This window comes from Neopsephotus bourkii, unplaced genomic scaffold (genome assembly GCF_033783945.1).
Source record: "Neopsephotus bourkii isolate Nb327-2 ecotype Australia unplaced genomic scaffold, CSIRO-AGI_Nbou_v1 NB_250, whole genome shotgun sequence".
Classification (NCBI taxonomy): domain Eukaryota; kingdom Metazoa; phylum Chordata; class Aves; order Psittaciformes; family Psittacidae; genus Neopsephotus; species Neopsephotus bourkii.
Window position 1 is genome coordinate 1,338,425 of NW_026900760.1, and position 18,994 is coordinate 1,357,418.

At 40.4% G+C, this 18,994-nt stretch overlaps 1 protein-coding gene across 3 annotated transcripts in view; it reads right to left on the minus strand.

Moving 5' to 3' along the window:
- Window positions 1-18,767, minus strand: part of VAV3 (vav guanine nucleotide exchange factor 3) — a 162,321-nt gene extending 143,554 nt beyond the window's left edge. For all 3 annotated transcript variants that reach the window (XM_061345981.1, XM_061345982.1, XM_061345980.1), the window contains exon 1: window positions 18,501-18,767. In XM_061345981.1, coding sequence (XP_061201965.1) covers window positions 18,501-18,704 — 204 coding nt within the window. In that variant the 5' untranslated portion in view covers window positions 18,705-18,767. The remainder of the gene's footprint in view (window positions 1-18,500) is intronic.
- Between the last annotated feature and the right edge of the window lie 227 nt (window positions 18,768-18,994).

The window sequence follows — 18,994 nt, forward strand, 5'->3', positions numbered from 1 at the left end:
AAAACACTAGTTTGATCCACAACTTCAATTCCTGTGATAAACATGGCAAACATGCTAATAGTTCTCAACTTAAAAAAAAAAAAAATCTCTGAGGGAAAAATCAATTAAAATACAACTCTAAAAAAGTAGAAGCTAAAGTCTTTGTACCCACAACTGTTTTCCACAGAGTCACTCTTAAACCCATCCAGAGTTAGGCAAACCACCCCATTTCTTCAGTGACCTTCTTATCTACGGAATTTGAAGTGAAATATTGGTATAAGGCAGGAATCAGTAAGTTTTAGAATAAATTCTACCATTAGCAACATTAATTTACACAATCGCCTTAAAGTCAGGTGACTTCTTATGAAGCTGCAGTAGGTTTCCTTCCTTAAGAAGGCTGACAAACAATAAAAGGTAAACCTGACATTAACTGTTTCAGCTGTCCATCATCATAGGTCCTTGCTGTCTGAAAGGCTTCATTCACTCACCCCAGCTGTCTGCTGAAATGAAACACATCATTGAAGACAACCCAAATTTATTCGGGATATACATCAAAATCACATAAACACTTACTTGCACTAGTATGGATTAACAGCTGTGATCATCTTGGCAGAGGGAAATGAGTGCATGCTCATGGAAATTCAAGTGTCCCCTCTATATGCAGACCGTCTGATGTCACAAATATGTTTTGATGAATCATATTGTTTCTTTGCTTTACAGTAACATTTGAAGTATGCCAGTGAATGGTTGAAAACTGCATTTCAAAGGGTTACAATTTAGCACCTCACAACGTGAAACATGAGTGCGGTATCATGAGAAAGAAGGATATTTATGAAAAGAAGAAAACCATTTAAAATCCTAGAGTACAAATCAGTATTTTATTATACAGCTTAAACAATCAAATGGTGAATAAACCAAATATTATGAAAGCTCTGCAGCAGGGTATAATTTAGATTTATCTGGACTTCCAGTCTGCTGAGCAATTTGCAACAGTACAATCGGTTTCAAATGGAGTACATGGGCGCCAGGGTTAAGTCTGCAGTACTGAACCATACTATGTGCTAAGTCTTAAAATACTAATATTGCGTTTTTTCCCAATTCAATTAAGAAAATTATTCTTAAGTTACCATAACATAGATGGCTGTTTCAAACAGCTCATTATAATGACATCAAAGCACATTCAGTGAAGAACCCAACATAACTGTTAAAAGACCTTGTCCTGTCTTCAGCAGGTAAAGTTCATGGGAGATTGTATGAGACCACATATGAAAGCTGCCTTGTCAAGGAGAGAGCAGCATGGAGCCCAAGATGGGATGTAAGCTCAATACCTCCACACAGACTCCAGTATGTTGTCTCAGATCCCATAACAATTAAGTCCATCAGCAGTGCAAAAGGCAACCAACACACTGCAAAAAAAGGTTTGTTTTTACTTTGACAGTTCTGGCAATAGAGATTGTAAAGTCAATCACCCCTGAAAGAGGGCTGCATAAACTGTTACCATTAATTTCATGCTCATATTTTCATCTCTCAAATTTACAGATTATAGACACATCAGTGCCAGAAATGTTCTACCACAGAGGGTACCTGAGAAACACTAGCATAGGAATTCCTCACACAGTGCTCTGCTGGTCTTCTGAACTTAGTGAAGAGGGCTGGATCCTGTCTATTTTATTCATAAAACTAATTCTACTACAAATCATAAGGTGCTTATACACATGGCACAAATTAATTAAATATTTACTATTTTAGCAACATTGTACGCTAGCAGGACACAATTTACCTTGGTTTCATAAATACCTCCTTATCATCTTGAACGTTACAGAATTAGCAAAACTAGATTAAAAAAAGGCATGCTAACAGCACAGCAAGATACTGGCTATTTGCATTAGTCTACATTAAAAAAAAAAAATAACAGCTGTCATTCTTGTCATGGCTAAAAAATATTCCGCATGAGCAGTAACCTGTTACTGGTTTTGGCACTAATGCATACGTAAAGAAAAACATAGCAACATAATGTAGGGACATGAGAGCATCTGGCTACAAGCTGTAGGCAAATATTTTTTAAACCTATTATACAAAAGAACACATACAAAAGCAATACAAACAGCTGCTAAAACAGACTTTCAGACTTTTGAACACACGTCAGTTTACTGAATTGCCTAACAGAACATCACTGCCACACAAATGATTCCTTGGATGGTTTTTTAAGTAATATATTGAATGCAAACATTGGAGCTAAGCTGCAAGAATATCTAGGAAGCCTAGGCTTTGTCTAGAAAGCCTAGTTTTATGTCTGAATTTGTTTGGTATTATTTAGTTCTACAGACTATTCAACTAAATACAATGATATATAAATAAAACACAATATGATTCTGGATGAGTTCCTGTCTTCTAAAATACACAAAAGCTTGGTGAGACAACAAAGCAGGTGGAGAGTAAAAAGAATAACAAAATCAATATATATGCAACTAGTAACTGAGAATTTGTAACAACAGATCTTCCTCTGCCTCTCTGTGAAGGTGGTTCTCAGCACAGGAGAGTGATTTTCAGACAAGTAGACATGATAGTACTGCAAGACTGATTCTTGCCTGTAAGTCAGATAAGCAGAATAGCAGCATGGAGTCCCTGTAGCAAAAGACAAACTTGTTTCATTTGCTGAAAGAAGATAATATAGTGTGAACAACTACACAGGAAAAATTTCTCAGCAGCAGCAGTTTTTTTAATGGATGAAAATGAGGCTATGTTAAATAAGGGCAGGAGATTAAATAGGCAAAACAGTCAGAACAGACCCTTGCAAGCAGCTTTGTGGCTATATTATGCAGGAAATATTTATATTAAGATCCTGTTTACTTTTCTCAGAAACAAGCATTTTTCCATTTGTGGCAATATGATGCTACTTTTCAATACGTGAAAAATACCAGCAGTCGTCATACAGTGGGTATCTGAAATATACAGCACGGATCTGAAATATACAGCCAAATGACTTAACTTTTGCACAGCTCATTTATTTCTGAATGAAACCACAAGAGCAGCTACATGGGTATTTTCTATACCAAGGATGGAAACTCACAAGTTTATGACTCACTGTTCCCCAGCTGATAAAGGCTGTGCCACATTACAACTGACCGAACTGACTTATCCTCTGAACGTGACTCACAGCTCTACCAAAAGCCGTGGTGAGATCTGCTACCAGCCATAGGCCACCCCATCGGAAGGCAAGCCTGTATGTGTTCTTGGCAAACCCCTCCCAGTTTCTCTGTCCAAGCCTTCCCACCTGCTTCAAAAGACTCCTCAGGGCAGCATGGAGCAGCAGTCTAACTCATGGAGACGGAAGTTATCCACATGTGCTGAAAGCCTGTTAAATGTATTCACTGTCAACAATAAGCAATGCAAACTGAAGTTTGCAGAAGGCTGTTCTCTGTAATTCACAAAGAAAATTACTCTGTAAACATGGCAGGGTAAATAACAAACTGTCCACCATATATGTTATTTATTACTATGTCCACCCTAGGCATTTAGAACAGCAAAACCGGAGTTAAGAGTCACTTTCTCTACGTGGAATTTATTAAGTAAAAATGAAGCAAAATCATCAGTTGGATATCAGGGGTAGAATCTATCAGTCTACATAAGCAATAAATGATAAATGCAATAACAGATCATTTTACTTCATTTTCTTACATCACTAGGTCTAAGCAACAGGAAATAGTTTCATCCTCAACAGAATTTAGACTTTCAAAACCTTTGAGATAAGTTCAAAGCATATTTTTGGGGAGAGATCAATTAGCACAATTGCTACTGAAAGTAGACTGAAAATAACAGTTTTGAGTTCAGACCTGTAATGTCATCAGAGAGCTAGAGCAGAAAATCACTCTTGGATGCTCCAGTTCAAATGAAATTCCCTTTTTAACACCAGTAGGCCTCCCACTGGAGAGCTTTTCTGATTATTTTTTTTTGGACAGCTGCAAATAACTACTAAAAAGCAAGTTGTCCTGTCTCCGCTTCTGTCAAAGCAAGTCAAGTTACTGCCCAGCCTGTCTGCTAAACGTGGTAATTTCTTGAATGCAATAAAGGACATAGAAGAACATGCATAAGAAATTCCAAAGACTTCCTAACAACTGCATGGAAATCACTTCTCCATTTTGTTGACCATTACTGTTTTTAAAACTTGAAGTTTGATGATTAAAAAAAAAAATCATACCCATTTCAAAGCCAGCTGGGGGGCAAGGGGGAGGAAAAGGAAACATCTGCCATTCATTTATCTGCTCCTTTTCATTCTTGGAAGAGTTCTATCTCCAAAGAAGGTTTTAGTCACCCTAAGGCAGCCACCAGTGCACTATGATTAATACTAAGGGAATAGACACAACTGAAATAATTTTTCAAATGTTGATGAAAAACCCATGCAATATTTCGTCATCATGTGCCCTTACATTGAATCTGTAGCTTCTCAAGATCCCTAAGTAGAACACTGCAAAAACTGAAGCCAAAACTGCACATGTATTCAAGGGATGAAATGAAAAGTATTGAAATAAATTCTTCACTACCAGGGTGATGAGGCGCTGGAATAGTTTGCCCAGAGAAGTTGTGGATGCCTCATCCCCGGAAGTGCTCAAGGCCAGGTTGGATGCGGCTTTAAGCAACCTAGTCTAGTGAAAGGTGCCTCTGCCCGTGGCAGGGGGATTGGAACTAGATGATCTTTAAGGTTCCATGTAACCCAAATCATTCTATGATTCTATGATCTTTAGTTCACTTTGCCCTTGGGACATGAACAAACTTCCAATCCGTAATATTTAAAAAAAAAAAAAAAAAAAACAACAACCTCAGACATAGACTAGAGTACATCACTTTCCAAAACACATAAGTACTATCACAACATCGTAGCCCACACCTACCATGTTTGTTTACAGGAAAAGGGAATCCTACTGAAAATGAGTCAACGCCACAGAAGCAAGCATCTCAAAGTCAGTAAAACAGACCAAAGGTGTACATGATACAGGAGGAACAGCATCCCAGTGACAGAAGGAAAACAGTACAGACACTCCTGCCTGCACAGAGACTTACAAGACTAAGCACACAAATAATTGTGCACATTCTCGTGAATACAGAAACGTGATAATGGTTGGAAAAGAATATGACTAAATTAAAGAATACAACAAATTTTTAAAGTAATTTCCCTAGTTAAAAATCACTCTCACAACTACAAGAAGTGAATAAAGTTGATGGAAGCATAACAGGGTGGGACAGACTTTACAGTGGAAAACTTTCATGATGGAAAGCACTGATGCAACTGGAAAACTAAGCAAAAGCCACCGCTCCCCCAGCAGTATATACCAGTTCTGAATGGGTATGTGAGGAAAACAATTCTTAAGTTAGGAAGGATCTAATATTAAAATAAAAAATAAAAACAATTAAAAAAAAAAAATCACTGACCTGGATTAAGTTCTCATAGGTATCTCTCCATGAAACAAATAGAGCTGTTCTAGTATTTCAAATGATATGAAACAATAAAATCAGATGGCATAGTAGTATGAATATCACTAATTATTTTGCAAACACATGTCCTCCATTAAACCAAGAACTGCATGACAAAATTTTAATTTATTCCCATGAGAACTTTTATAAAAACAACTCTCAAATGGTACTATTGAACTGCTTCACTCTGACAAGGGAAGAAACGCTGTGAAAAAAATCAAGACAAGAGGTATTTATTACAGGACAGTTACCATCCATTTATGCCTTGACCCTACAAAGCTTTCTCAATTACAGCACATCCAGAGACTTAAGTGCAACAACCAGGTGGGCATTACCTCCTTCTCTGCCTGTAACACCTAGAGTTATACCAAGTTTATAAAGACTGTGTCTGTTTACAGACAGCAAGAATGCAGAAACCTGAAGAAACAGATTGTAATCTGAATTAAATAAAAAGAGAATTTATAAGTAATCTCTGATAAAGTTATTCTTAAATTTCCATCTAACCTGATTTATAGCTGCCATTAGCTATCAAGACAATCCCTCAGGGACACTAAGTTGCAAATTCTTTTATCTCACAATGCAGATATTTAGTTGTAGTGGTTGTTTCACCTTGAGTGTAAATAAACATCTCACCTTTAGCCTGCTAAGCAGTAATAAAATTATCATGCCTATCAGCCCCTGAAGAGTAAGTGGAGTTCACTGGGAAAACGGAGAAAGAAACCATGGAGATTGATGCCCAACACTAAGAAGCTGCATGATGAGCATGCTGGCTGGCAGGACTGGCTATTTCTGCCTTGTAAGCAACACAGATAATCAATCTGAAAAGAGGTTAAAAATAACTACTGATCTCATCCGCACCTGATTCCTCAGGATACAATCCCAGAATAATATTTTTTAAGCACGGCCACAGTGGCACAAACCTCCAGATTGGGGGGAAGGGCAGGAATCAAGTGATGCTGCCTTTGAAAAGGACAACTTTTCAGCATCAGCAACTGATTCACCCTGCAGACTCCCAGCACTAGCTCTCATCCTCACTGGTCCCCACAAGAGTGGTTTGCCCCCAGCAGCAAAACAATTTTGGGGACATGCTCCCATGTGTTGGAAACCACTGACTGCCATGGAAAGGATGTAGAAGATTTTTTAATAATGGGTTAAAAAATAAAAAAAAAAAAAAAATAAATAAAAGCAATCACCAGTTACAAAAAGTAGCCACTGAAAAGCAGCTAAAAACAGCCCAACATGCATTTGCTGTTCAAGCACTGCCTGGTCCCTTGAAACCCCTGCGTTTGCTGGCCCTAAAAGCCTAACGTCCACTCGAGTTTTCCTGTCCAGTGCTGTCACCTACATTGGAAGTAGCTTCCAGAGGAGACGCGCTCTCATCCATGTAGGAAACACATTTCAGAGGATCTGCAGAGGGATGAGGCCAACAGGAACAGTGAAGACAACAGGGCAGGGAAAACAGCTGAAAGGAAGAAAGAGCATCAGGAAAGAAGCAAAAGAGGAAACAGATGCACTGGAGAGAGAAGAAAATACCAGAGGGAGGCAGAAAGCAAATGGAAAAGGTGAAAGTAGTAAAGTCTAGATTGAGAAGAGAGAGCACAAGCACAGAACAAACTGCAGGACTGAAATGAATCAAAATCAGGGAGAAGTAGAAACAAGAAGTGTGGAGGAAGGGAGCCCAGACCTGTCAGAGCAGTACCTCTTACTAATCACAGAGCAATCTGGGTTTCCAATAAATAAGATCACAGCACCTGAGTCAAGGTAGAAAAATGTGAGAAACAAAAAAACAGAAAAGACATTGCCACTCGAAGAGCTGAGAGGAAAATGCGATAACCTACAGAAAACCTGAAATTTCAAGATCTGGTGCTTGTTCAAATCACAGTAAAAGGCATTTTAAGTTCATTAAACTTTAACATGACTTTACTGAAGCACAGGATTTTGAGGTCAAACACTAATGATATTCAGCACAAAACAGGAAAAGCTAAATACTACCGCATTTTTTTTTCCAAACATTTTAAAGAACATCTCCCAAGAATGGCATTCCTGCAAAACCTTTTGCAGACTAATTTTCCTGTATAACTGCTGCACCACAAATTTTACAATCATTAGATGGAATCACTGTTCCTTACTGGAACGAAACAGATACATCACTTAGGAGTCTTGTTTCCAAACATAAATGGTGTAGAAAAACATATATGTGGCCCTGCATGTTGAGCCACAAATTTTGAAATGCATTTTTGAGACTTAGAAAGCCATTCCCCATGCCTGCCCTCATATAACATGGAAATGACCACGGATTCTGAGCCACAGAGACCAATTCCTTAATTAATATGACAACAACCATCAGTTCTGCCTCAAAAGAGTACATCTCAGCCTTTCTTCACTGCTAATCACAGTCCACATGAGTTCACGGCCACTGTTATATTACTGATGGAGCAAGGATCTATTCCTCAGGCCTGTTCCTAGCAAGGTGTGCTAAGAGACATTATAAAACACATACCCCCTCCTTCTCTCAGAAGTTTTTAATTAGCAGCTCTTTTCTTAGTTTTTCCCATTGCTTATGGCAAATAACATTTCTTCACAGAAAGAAAAAAACCTCAAAAAAAAAATCAAATACACACCTCCAGGAATACTTGTCATCGTAACTGGGGATCCCACACTCAACTCCAAGAGGGTTTTTTAATATTATTATTTCATAATAGGCATTTTTAGCACTACAGAAATAACCCCATTACATTTATTACTGCTAGAGCTTTGTGCTCTTGAAATAACGTGATGTGCTATGGGGTTTACAAGCTACAAAAACCTAAATTCTCAGAAAATAGAATGCAGATATTTTAAATTAAGCAGATTCCCCAGGGGTCCATGAATCTGAGCAATTATAGCTGGGAAGACACACAGTTTGAAATATGCTCTAGTCTGCTACTCAGGAGCTTCTCATGAACAGCAGCCCCCCTGTTCTGTGGTTCATCCATTCCTACACCTGCACCCTCTCTCATCACCATGTCAGCATTAGCATGCAAATCACATGGGTCTCAGTCAACAAAGGCTTTCATCTTGGCTAATCAATTTACCAGGGTCTTCCACAGGAAGGGAAATCTATAGGACTCCAATACAACTGTAGAGGCATTCCAATAGGATTACTGGAGTAATTTCCATAACACTTCATAAAATCTACAACAGCACAGAAACAGTAGCTACAAGCATTTTCTAAGGCACAATCCATTTAACCAACAATATCACTTAAAGGCACCACTGAGAGCAACAAATGTGGAGTTAAACCTCAGCTTTCACCAAGATTGCCATCTGTTCAGTATACTATACAGTGAAATCAGTGGCCTCAACACTATCCACAGAGAAGATGCATCACCATATTCAGTGCTGCCAGCCGCAACTGCAAACTGAATGAACACAGACCCTGAATAACTTACCTATGATAACTTGCAGTGATTCATATCTAGGCACAGTGGTAGGCAAATTCACACTGCCTTCTTTGTGATGGATAAAAACTATCACGGCACAACAAGGATAGGCAGAACTCAAAACAAAATGGCTCAGCTGGACCCCATTTAGGACTCCCACAAAATCTCAGGACATTTACACACCTATGAAAAGACCACTGAAGCTTTTAATACATTCTCTGCTATTCTTAAGTGTTCTGGGAATTCTCTAGAACTAACAACTCTAATAGGACACACATCCCAAATGAGCCCTCCGGATAAGGCCCAAAAATTATTACTTCATACCAAACATCCCAAAACCTAAGCAAGATCCACAAAATAAAGTAAGACAAAAAAAGAAGGCTGGGAAACCAAAACTCAGCAGGAATTTTCAGCAATATTTAAAGATAAGCAATTGCAAATTTAGAGAAGTATCTGATACAACATGAAATCCTGTCTCACTTTGAGCACTCGCATGGAGGGTAAACCACTAAGAGAAAGTGAAACTTAAATGTTTCCTCACACAACTTGGTGCAATTTAGCAAAACTGTTCTGAAATGTGAAACTTGAGCTGCAAAGTAACATGAAGAGGCTTTCAAAATATCTGCCTAAATATAAGTTAGGTTTTTAAAGCTTAGCAGAAATCTCTTTCCAACCAACCAGACATGAACTGACCATAAGCCCAAAGACAGCAGCCTGCAAGGGCACTCCGGGGAGTTTTGATCTTTCTATTTTGAGAGTAAAAGAAGCTACAGGCAATAGCAATAGTTTGAACATTCTCTCTGGTCTTTCCAACTTTCTACCTGTTCTCCAGGTAAAAAATAAATTAAGAGCTTGATCTAAATCCTGCAGAGATCAGTAGGATTAATGAGTGTTTACCCTAGGCTAGGGTAATTCATCCTTCCAGAGACACCTAAAATCTGAAGAGTACACTAATGCAGTGAAGGTGTGATTTTCCATCTACCTTTAACCATGTCTGCACTGATATGAGACATATTTATGCATTAAGCCCGAGGGATTCAGAGGGGAATATAACATAGCCCTCATGGACTTTCATCAGCTGACATAAGGCATCACTGCTACATGAGGTAGCAGTTAGTAGGAATTTGAAGTCAATCACTGGAGCATAACTTAAGTCTTGACTGCTAACATGCAAGCAGAACACAAGGAATTACACAGGCTGTAATAATACTGTCATTATACGATGAATTTAGAGTGCAGGAGGATAATATAATGCATTAACTTTTTTAGCCTATACAACAGTGAAGTGAGGCTGCTTTGAACATCAAAATTTTCAAGGGTCAAACTCTAATCCTTTTGTTTTAGTTGATTATAAGGCTTGTTTCCATGTAGAAACAGTGTGAATATAGGAACAAGCAATGGTACAAAGTAACTTAAATATGGATTTTACAGCACATGCCCTTGTGTAACTCAGAAATAAATGGGTAAATTTGATTGTATAGAAGATTAAAGGGCATATCTAAGGATTTTGGAAATAATCTTGTCCTCCTAAGCTTTAAGTTAAAAATAGACTTTAAAAATATTTTAATTCTGAGGTTTGATCATAGCAACAATGGCAAATATATATTTTGTTTGTTTCTGTAAGGCAATCACACCACATTCTTGATCACTTAAAATAACCTTCAAGCGATTTTTAGAGAGCTAAGACTAGTGAAAAACAGGTAATAACACATTAACTGAATCCCTACTAATCAATTACAAAATAAAATTATTATTGAAAGTAAAGGCAATTTACAGACCCAAGATATTTTGGACTGTAATACAAGGCAGATGAACTTAGTTTTCCCAGTTACTTTAGTTTATACCTGTAGGTCTGCAAGGGCGTTTTAAATGAGCAGCTGTAATACAAATTGCTACAATACCACTATATTACACAATTTGTGACTAAGGTTTCATGTTCTGAATATACAAAGAATCAAATATCCTGTTAATACTCCTTCAGTTTCACATTACCAACACATTCACTGTTGTCATTTAATACAGGATGAAAGAAAGGGTCATTGACTGGCATCTTTCTAAAAGATATATCACATTTGACAATGTGTTCAGCTGCAGCCAGAAGCATTCACTGAGCTCTGAGGGGACATCTTTCTCCTAAACATAAAAGTTCAATATGTTACTATAAAGATGGCATTTTGGATTATATTTTACACATGGCAGCTCTTAGCAACCAGCTGGTATTTCACAATGCCCAAAGTCTTGGCTTGTCAAAGTAAGATAAGAGGAAAGAACAAGGTAGCTCCACATGCTACTGAGTAAACTGGAAAGTGCAGAAAAAACATTTGAAAACATAGCCCATTTGACAAAAGACACATCAACTATTAAGTTTTGAAATACTGACATAACACTGTTTTAGGTAGTACAAGATATTGCTACAAGAATAATACGGAAGTACTGCAACACCATTTTGAAGCAACAGAAAGAATAAAATCAAAGGGGTTTGATGGTGTTGTTTTTTTGTTTTGGGTTTTTTTTAGAGAACTACAGGTGCAATTTTAGTACAGGAGGAACAAGTTAAAAACCTTACACACCTATATCAAGCAAAACTTATGATAAATAAAACTGTCGGGGTCCTAACAAAACAATACGTCTCCCTTCATGCTCAGAGACACCCACACAGCGCAGGGCACAAGCCGTAACTTCCCTACCTGCAATAAGCAGTGACACTTTTTGTTCTGGAGGTGAGCTCCCCTCTCCCCCCAGACAGTGTATAGAAGGGAGCACACTTGATACTTTTGCAGGCACTCATCTTATTCCCATATGGGCCAGCACTTGTCAGGGAGACAATATCACATCAGCAGATAACAGCCTTTCCCCCACCTCTGTTTTACCAATATCAAACTGTGTTCCAGAAGTCCACTCTCTGCCCCTGCTTAGCCCTCCTTCCCAGTACCTACACCAGTGAAGCCCTGGCTCAGCTATGCCATGTCTCCACTGACATGGCCACAATGGATGCATGCTCCCTGTGGGCTCCTCCTCATCACCCCTTGCCCACCAGCAGCCGCCTTGCATCCCTTTCCTTCCGCACCCTCTGTATTTCCTTCTTTACATCTATGACTTAGTCTTCACACCTACACTTGATCAATTCTTTTCACCTTCAAAGGAGAGGAGGAAAAGGATGTAGGCGAGAAATCCAAGATCCTCTATCTCACAAACTGTAGCAACATATTGTACTGACCCATCTGGATGTGCTGCAGCCTCGTAAATAACCTCCTGGACATCACAGTCCTAAGACAGGTGTTATAACAGAGACAAGGATGTCACCATTAAACGGTAACACCATTACCATTAAGGAAAAACAGCATATCCAACACTGGGTTTCTGTACTTATGCTGGGATAAATCTTACATGGTTTTTCCTGTCCTCTCTCAAAACCCTTAAGTGGCTTTCTTGCTTACACCTCCTTTAGTCCAGCTTCCCAACTTTTCCTGAACATTCTCTCTAGTTTGTATTTGTTTCTTTTGATTGTTTTGTTCCACTTCTTAGATATTATTCTTCCTTATTTTTGTCTCTCTGCTTGAGCCCTTTTGATTTATTAGCTTCTTCTCATAATCAACTTGTCACTATCACAGGTCTCCCACCTATGTCAGACTAGGCTCAGAAAATAACAGCTTCTCCTACATAACACAGCAGCATGAAATACATAGACATTCACTTAAATTATCCACTGGTGGCACACACTATAGCCTCTGTAAGAGGCCAGTACTAATATTTTTCCTGTAAATGCATTAGAAGGCTTCCAGGGCACTAAAATCTTGTGCAGGAGGGGACATTTGAGACAATTCCCTGTAAGATGCATACATTGTATTTAATACCTGAATGATAAATATAGCATGTAAAATAAGATTTACAATACAACTGCACTTTTCCCTCCCCCCAACCCAACCAAAAAGAACCACTGTGAATCAATAACAAAAAAATAAATTATAAACAAAAAAAATCACTACATCAGCTTTCAAGTACTATTTTTTCCATCTTCTTAAGGTAAGAAAATTACCTAGAAAAACTGGGTCACTGCTTCTTTGTCAGCTGCTTTTCTTAGCACAAAACATAGAGGACATATAAAGGTTTTGCTTTGAATAAATATTTGTTCAAAATATTTTATCAAGTCCAACATGTATAAGATACACATACGTATACACAACATACCTGGATATATATATTTTACTTATAGTGCATCTTATGGCCAATACAGTTTTCATTTAGATGAATCATGGATATCAAGTTAAATGTGCTAAAGACCTTTAGTCTACCAAAGGACCAAGAAGTAAGCAAAGAGACTGAAAAAAAAATCTAGAAAGTTAAAAAAAAATATTTTTTAAAGAATTACATCAATTGCTCACAGTCAGTTTTAAATAATTTAAAAAAATGGGGTATTTGAACACATCTTTCTACACATGCATAAAAATTGAACCAGTTCCCAGTCTTGGTACAAACCCCAAAAGTATAGCAGTTTCAGATAAACTATTAATGTAAATGTATCTTTGTAGTACTTCCTTAACTCAATAAGCTAGCACCTAACATAACAAGCAAACATGGAATAAGAGCTATTTTGTACACTAGTTCCCTCACATAACTCTCTGCCCAAGGAAAACAGGTTATTACTGATATCCCGTGGCTCCCGGGAAGTGCCACCCCTCCAAGTCCCTTTTATTTTCTCATTCAGCTCACCTGGTCCCAGGCCTAAAGCACATTCTTATACATAAAGGGTCAGCACATCCACTCACATATCGCTTTTTCTCTTTAAGACAACATGCAGAGTCAAAAGTCAATTTCCATTTCCACATTTGTAGAGCTACGTGGCGCACAAAGTTGGGTACCCTGGCATTTGGCATGCTCTCCTTGGCTAAAATTTGGAAGGGAAAAAAAAAAAAAAAAAAGGCAAAACCAAGCAGTGTGTCTGCAGGGAGGCAGGCAGGCATCAGTGAAAGCATGCCTGAGTGTACCCACCTGAGGGAAACTTTCAGAGTTGGGATACACACTCACTGATTTCGGGGCAGGAGATCATGGTTATCATTTGTGAGAGTGTGGAAGCCCTAAGCCAAAGGCAGGATCAAAGCAAAATCAGAGGTATGTCACTCTGTACACCCACATCCTGAGGCTACCTGATATCACTGTAAACAAGAAAAATAAAGTCCTGCTCAAATGCTCAGTTGCCACAGTAAGATATAACATGGATGACAAAGATAATGAACTTCCTTTGGACTACTTGGTCACCACCAAAAAAAGCAACTCCCTAAAATTAGAACGTATTTGGACTTTTAATACAAAGTGAGGGATATTTATTTTTATTAGAATAATAGGAAATAGTTATTTTTAATATTTAATCTATGTCAACATCCCTTTCAGTAAACTCCCAGTATTGCATTAAATGTACTTCTCCTGTTTAGCAATCTCTCATAAGTTAACTAAATGCCTTGCAAAAAACATTTCAAAACTAGTTTGCAAAGTATTAAAGATGAAAGATAAGCATTAAACAGATGACATCATCTGCAAATCTATCATAATCCATTGGTTTAAATTTTATATTTCTGGTGATAAATTATTAAAGTTCTTGTATGATTATGACTAAACATTAGGATTAGTAGTCTCTGTTATGGATCACTTTTATTTGTATTATTTTCACCAGCCTACATCAGCCAAGAGGCAGCATCTGAGAAAAATGAATTGCTACAGTGAAGAGCTCCTATGGAAGACTTAGATGCTGAGCTGCAGTGCTCCATCATCCATCTCTGTCACCAGGCACTGGTGGCACACTTCGGGGGAAACCCAACAACACACTAGCATGCCAGTCACATCTCTGTGATTCAGTTAGCACATTCCCTCTTCCAGCAACAATCCCAGTTGCTGCAAAGTTTAACATTTTTTCACATGGTGGCTGCTGCAAGACAGCTTTCACAACACCAGCTCTCAAGTCTGTCTCAATCAGGCAGACTCCTCTGTAGTTAAAGAGCCAAAAGACATTAGTTTAGCCTTCATCTAAATTTTCTTTTCTGATGTCACATGTGCTGCTTCAAAATAGCAAGTGATGTTGCTAGCTCACGGGATTTCAAACAGAAAAGCTATTTGTGGCCTTGACACAAGACCTCTTAACAAAGCCAAGAATCTGCTGTTCTGTTCAGTCACTGAGAAGAAAAGCCTAGACATAAACGTCCCTGACACCAAAAGTTTCCAATCTCATACAAAGCCCATGTGTCATTTTTCACATGGGACTTCGCACTGAGACATACAGACTTCTCAGACAGGAGCTAGGCAACATTCAGCTGGCAACCCAGAGATGGAGCACTCACTGGCAAAGCAAGAACACTGCTTGTCCTTTATATATGCAAGGTTTACACTTTCACATCCGAGGCTTACTTTCTGGAAAGTGTAACTGACTGAATCAGCTTCTGTTCTTCAAAGGACAACTTCCACTAACCAAATATAAATATTTTCATAAAAGTAAGAAACACAGACAAAACCAGATAGCATTCAAATAAATCTCTAAACCCAACGTTTTGCAATCTAAAACCACTGAGGCATTTCTCTTACACAGCCATTGTTAACTCCAAAGAGGTAGGGAGGCCAAATCCGCAGGTTTCAAATGCATGAAACAGCCTACCCACAACAGCTGTGACACAAGGTGCATGGCTGGTGGTGGGACAAAGGCATTCAGTTCCCTGTGCTAGCCAGCCCATAAAAGAGAACATATCCACTGCCATTTGGTAAAGCACGTGTTTTTGTTGCAATGCTGAGCATCACCAGTCTCAATTTCTATTCCTGCCCCACAAGCCAGCAGCAGTTGAGTGCTTAAAAGCAAAGCAACAGTCCTCCTCATTCGACTGAACGAGGTTCCACCAAAAAGCAGCATCTGAAGCAGTAGCACCAGTCATGGTCCCTCTACACTTCTGATGCAGCTTATAAGGGCTACACCAAGGTCTACTGAGCAAAGCTGATGAACACCACTGATGTCTCATCTGCCACACTGATTCTGAAAAAAGTATGTAGTGTAATGGAAGAGACTTGAATCTTTTCTGTCAGAGGCCTGACATCTACTTCCACGTCTGCCTGAGGCATCATGTCTCATACTTCTATTCTTTGGCACTGCTGAATTTATAACTAGTCCCCAAGAAACTAAAACTTGGTTCTCAGACAAAAGCCTGACAACTGTCAACAGCAGTAAGAGACAAGGCTAAAATTATACAAGACCCATTCATGAAGCCCTCATCCATCCTTCTCATTCTCTGTGTTAATTGCTCAAAAACTGTGTGTGATAAGAATCCTCCAAGCCATTCCAAGGTTTTGCAGCAGAAAACACCATCAGGGAGACCAGGAAGCTTTTCAGTAAACCCTACAGAGCCTCGCTAAGATAGCCAAATCTTGATCTCACAGCAAGCAAATGTAACATTCCTTGTAGTGCTGCATAGAGTTATCTATTATCAGTTTTGATCCACCAAAAATACCCCCTAATTCAAGGGTGAAATCGCTGTAAGGCAGAAACATACTACTGGAGAAAGCAGTCCGTAGCACCATGGGGTGCAGGTTCCTCAGTCAAAATGCAGACACACAGACAAGGAGGCAACTATCACAGCTGTGAAACAACTCCAGTAGCTACATTATACATACACAAAGCTCAAGTTCAAAATATTCATTATAAATCATTCAAAATATACAGTTATAATCCATAGCTCAAATGCACTTGGAGAAATAAATACTCACCTAAAATCCCAATGCTGTTATAAGAAAGAAGACAGCAGTGCATTTTGATATTTATTTTTAGGAAACAGGAGGAGACCACTATGGTTTCAGTTCATCAAAAATAAAAGTAATACTGGTCCAAGCAAGCAACATCACTCATCTCTAACTGAAGTTGATTCAGTGAGTTAGCTACCCAGAAGGTAGTGTAGTATCATGAGAGAATTTGGTTCCATACATTTATCCCTTATCCCTTCTAAGCAAGGCAAGAAACCACTTCCAACAGTTCATATGCAAAATATTTCTCATTCTGCAAGCTAAGGTGAAAAAGGGTCCGTTTGGAAGCAATCAAACTGGAATGAAATACCAACCAGGGCTCTGGTACAGACCAGCAAGTCCGGAAACTCTCACAGAGTTTGTACACTGCAACAAGAGAACTTGTCTGGATTGATTCCATTTGGAGGAGTCCACCCTCTGGGTCTCTCAGTTGCTCAGATAAAGCATTGCCTCTGCGTATGCAGTTCAAGCAGGCACTTGGGCTCTCAAGTGCATGGGGACAGCCTTTATACCATTCACACCCAGCTCATCTATGGTCTGGGAGTTTGTATTCTGACCAGCTGAAACACACCCAATAGGTTTTTCCCTTTCTGTACTGCGGGCTTATGGAAAACGTCCTCTTGGTAGTAAAACATAGCTGCTAAAAAAAGGAATTAAACCATAGAAAATAACTGGCTTTGAGAGTAAATGTGTACAAAGAATGTTCCTCCCAAAAGTGTAATTCACTACCATTGCTTTTTGCCAATGTCCTAAACAGGAACAGTAGTTTTTATTCCTCCAGATCTAAAACAGAATCGTAACACTGATGTGTTACAACGTGTCCATTTCTCAATGATTTCAAACACACAAAACACTCAGAAGTTAAGCTTCCTTTCAGACGACATCTGCTTGGGTGCTACTGTCTCTGCGGAGCCATAGCTGCATATGAAACAGTGACAGGAAGTCGTGTATCTAGAGAACCTCTTCTCATTGAATTATTGATATAATCTTATCTCAATACCTATAACTAGCTTTATAAGGCACAGTAGCAAAACATCAGTCCCCACTAAAAAAAATGCGCTTAAAAGGGGATGAGTTTGGAAAACATTGCGTTACAATTTAACCAAAATACTAATTTACAAATCTACATACCAAAGGGTCTTAAGAAAAAAGAAATGCCACTCTAACACAGGCAACCAGCTGCCAAGAACACGGTTTCTCATCACTGATCATTCCTTAACGGTCAGCTTCACAGGTACCAAAAAGATGCAGAGGCCTCTGGTGAGCGCTGCCCCCGCTTCTCTTGCCCAGGTCCCCGCAACGTGATCAGGGCAGGCCCCTCTCCCCCGGCCACCCCACCCACCCTCCGGCGCCAGCACCACCTCCCCGCTCCCTCGTCCTCCCTTCCCAAGCTCCCAGGTATATACAGAACAGCTAGAAGCAAGAGATCACTTTCTACTATAAGGTGTTCATACAGATTATTAACATACATAGACACGTTATATAGCTGACGCTGGGACTACCGCAGGGAACTTCCCAGCGCAGCCACCCCGACCGGTGGAGGGGACGGGAGGGCTCCCACCAAAAACCGCCCCAGCTGCAGGAAACAGTCCCTTACGGGGGATTTGGGGGGAGCCGCCGGCCCGGAGCGTCGGTCACGCACTCTCCCACCACCCGGGATGCGCCGAGCCCGCGGGCCGGCCGCACTGCACGGCGCAGGGAGGGGAGAAAGGGAAAAGGAGCCCTAGGTTAGACCTGCCGCAGCGGCAGGAGCTGCTCCGGGCTGCAGCCGCAGGCGCGTCCGACCTCCCCTGCCCCGCGGTTCCCCCTCCGAGCGGGCAGAAGCCTCAAGACAAAGCACGCGGAGACCCGCGGTCGCACCTGGGACATCTGCGGGCGCAAGTTGATCTCCTTGAGGTTGATGGAGTGGCTGCGCAGGTTATTGAGGAGCTGGCAGAGCAGGACGCCGTCGCGCAGCGCCTGCGCCAGGTCGAAGACCTGGGCCGTATCCCAGGTGACCCGGTGGTTGGGCGGCAGCACCTTGCAGCTGATCAGCCACTGCCCGCACTGCTTCCACGGCTCCATCCCTGCCACCGCACCGCGATGCTGTGGCCGCGGCGGCCCCTGCTGCTCCCTGCCGCCGCCACCGCGGCCGACCTCGCCCGCCTCGCGTCTGTGTCCGCCCCGCTCCGCCCCGGGAGGCGGGCCAGGCCCATCTCGCCCGCCCCCCGCATCTGCTGGCGGGGAAACCTGTCCTGCGGCTCCTTCCTCGGGCACCTTCAGGCCGCCTCGCTTGAGGGGCGAGAGTAGATGCAGCCCCGACGGGCAGCTCTGGAGGGCAGATCGTGAAGGTGCTCTTTTGCTTGCTCTCTGAG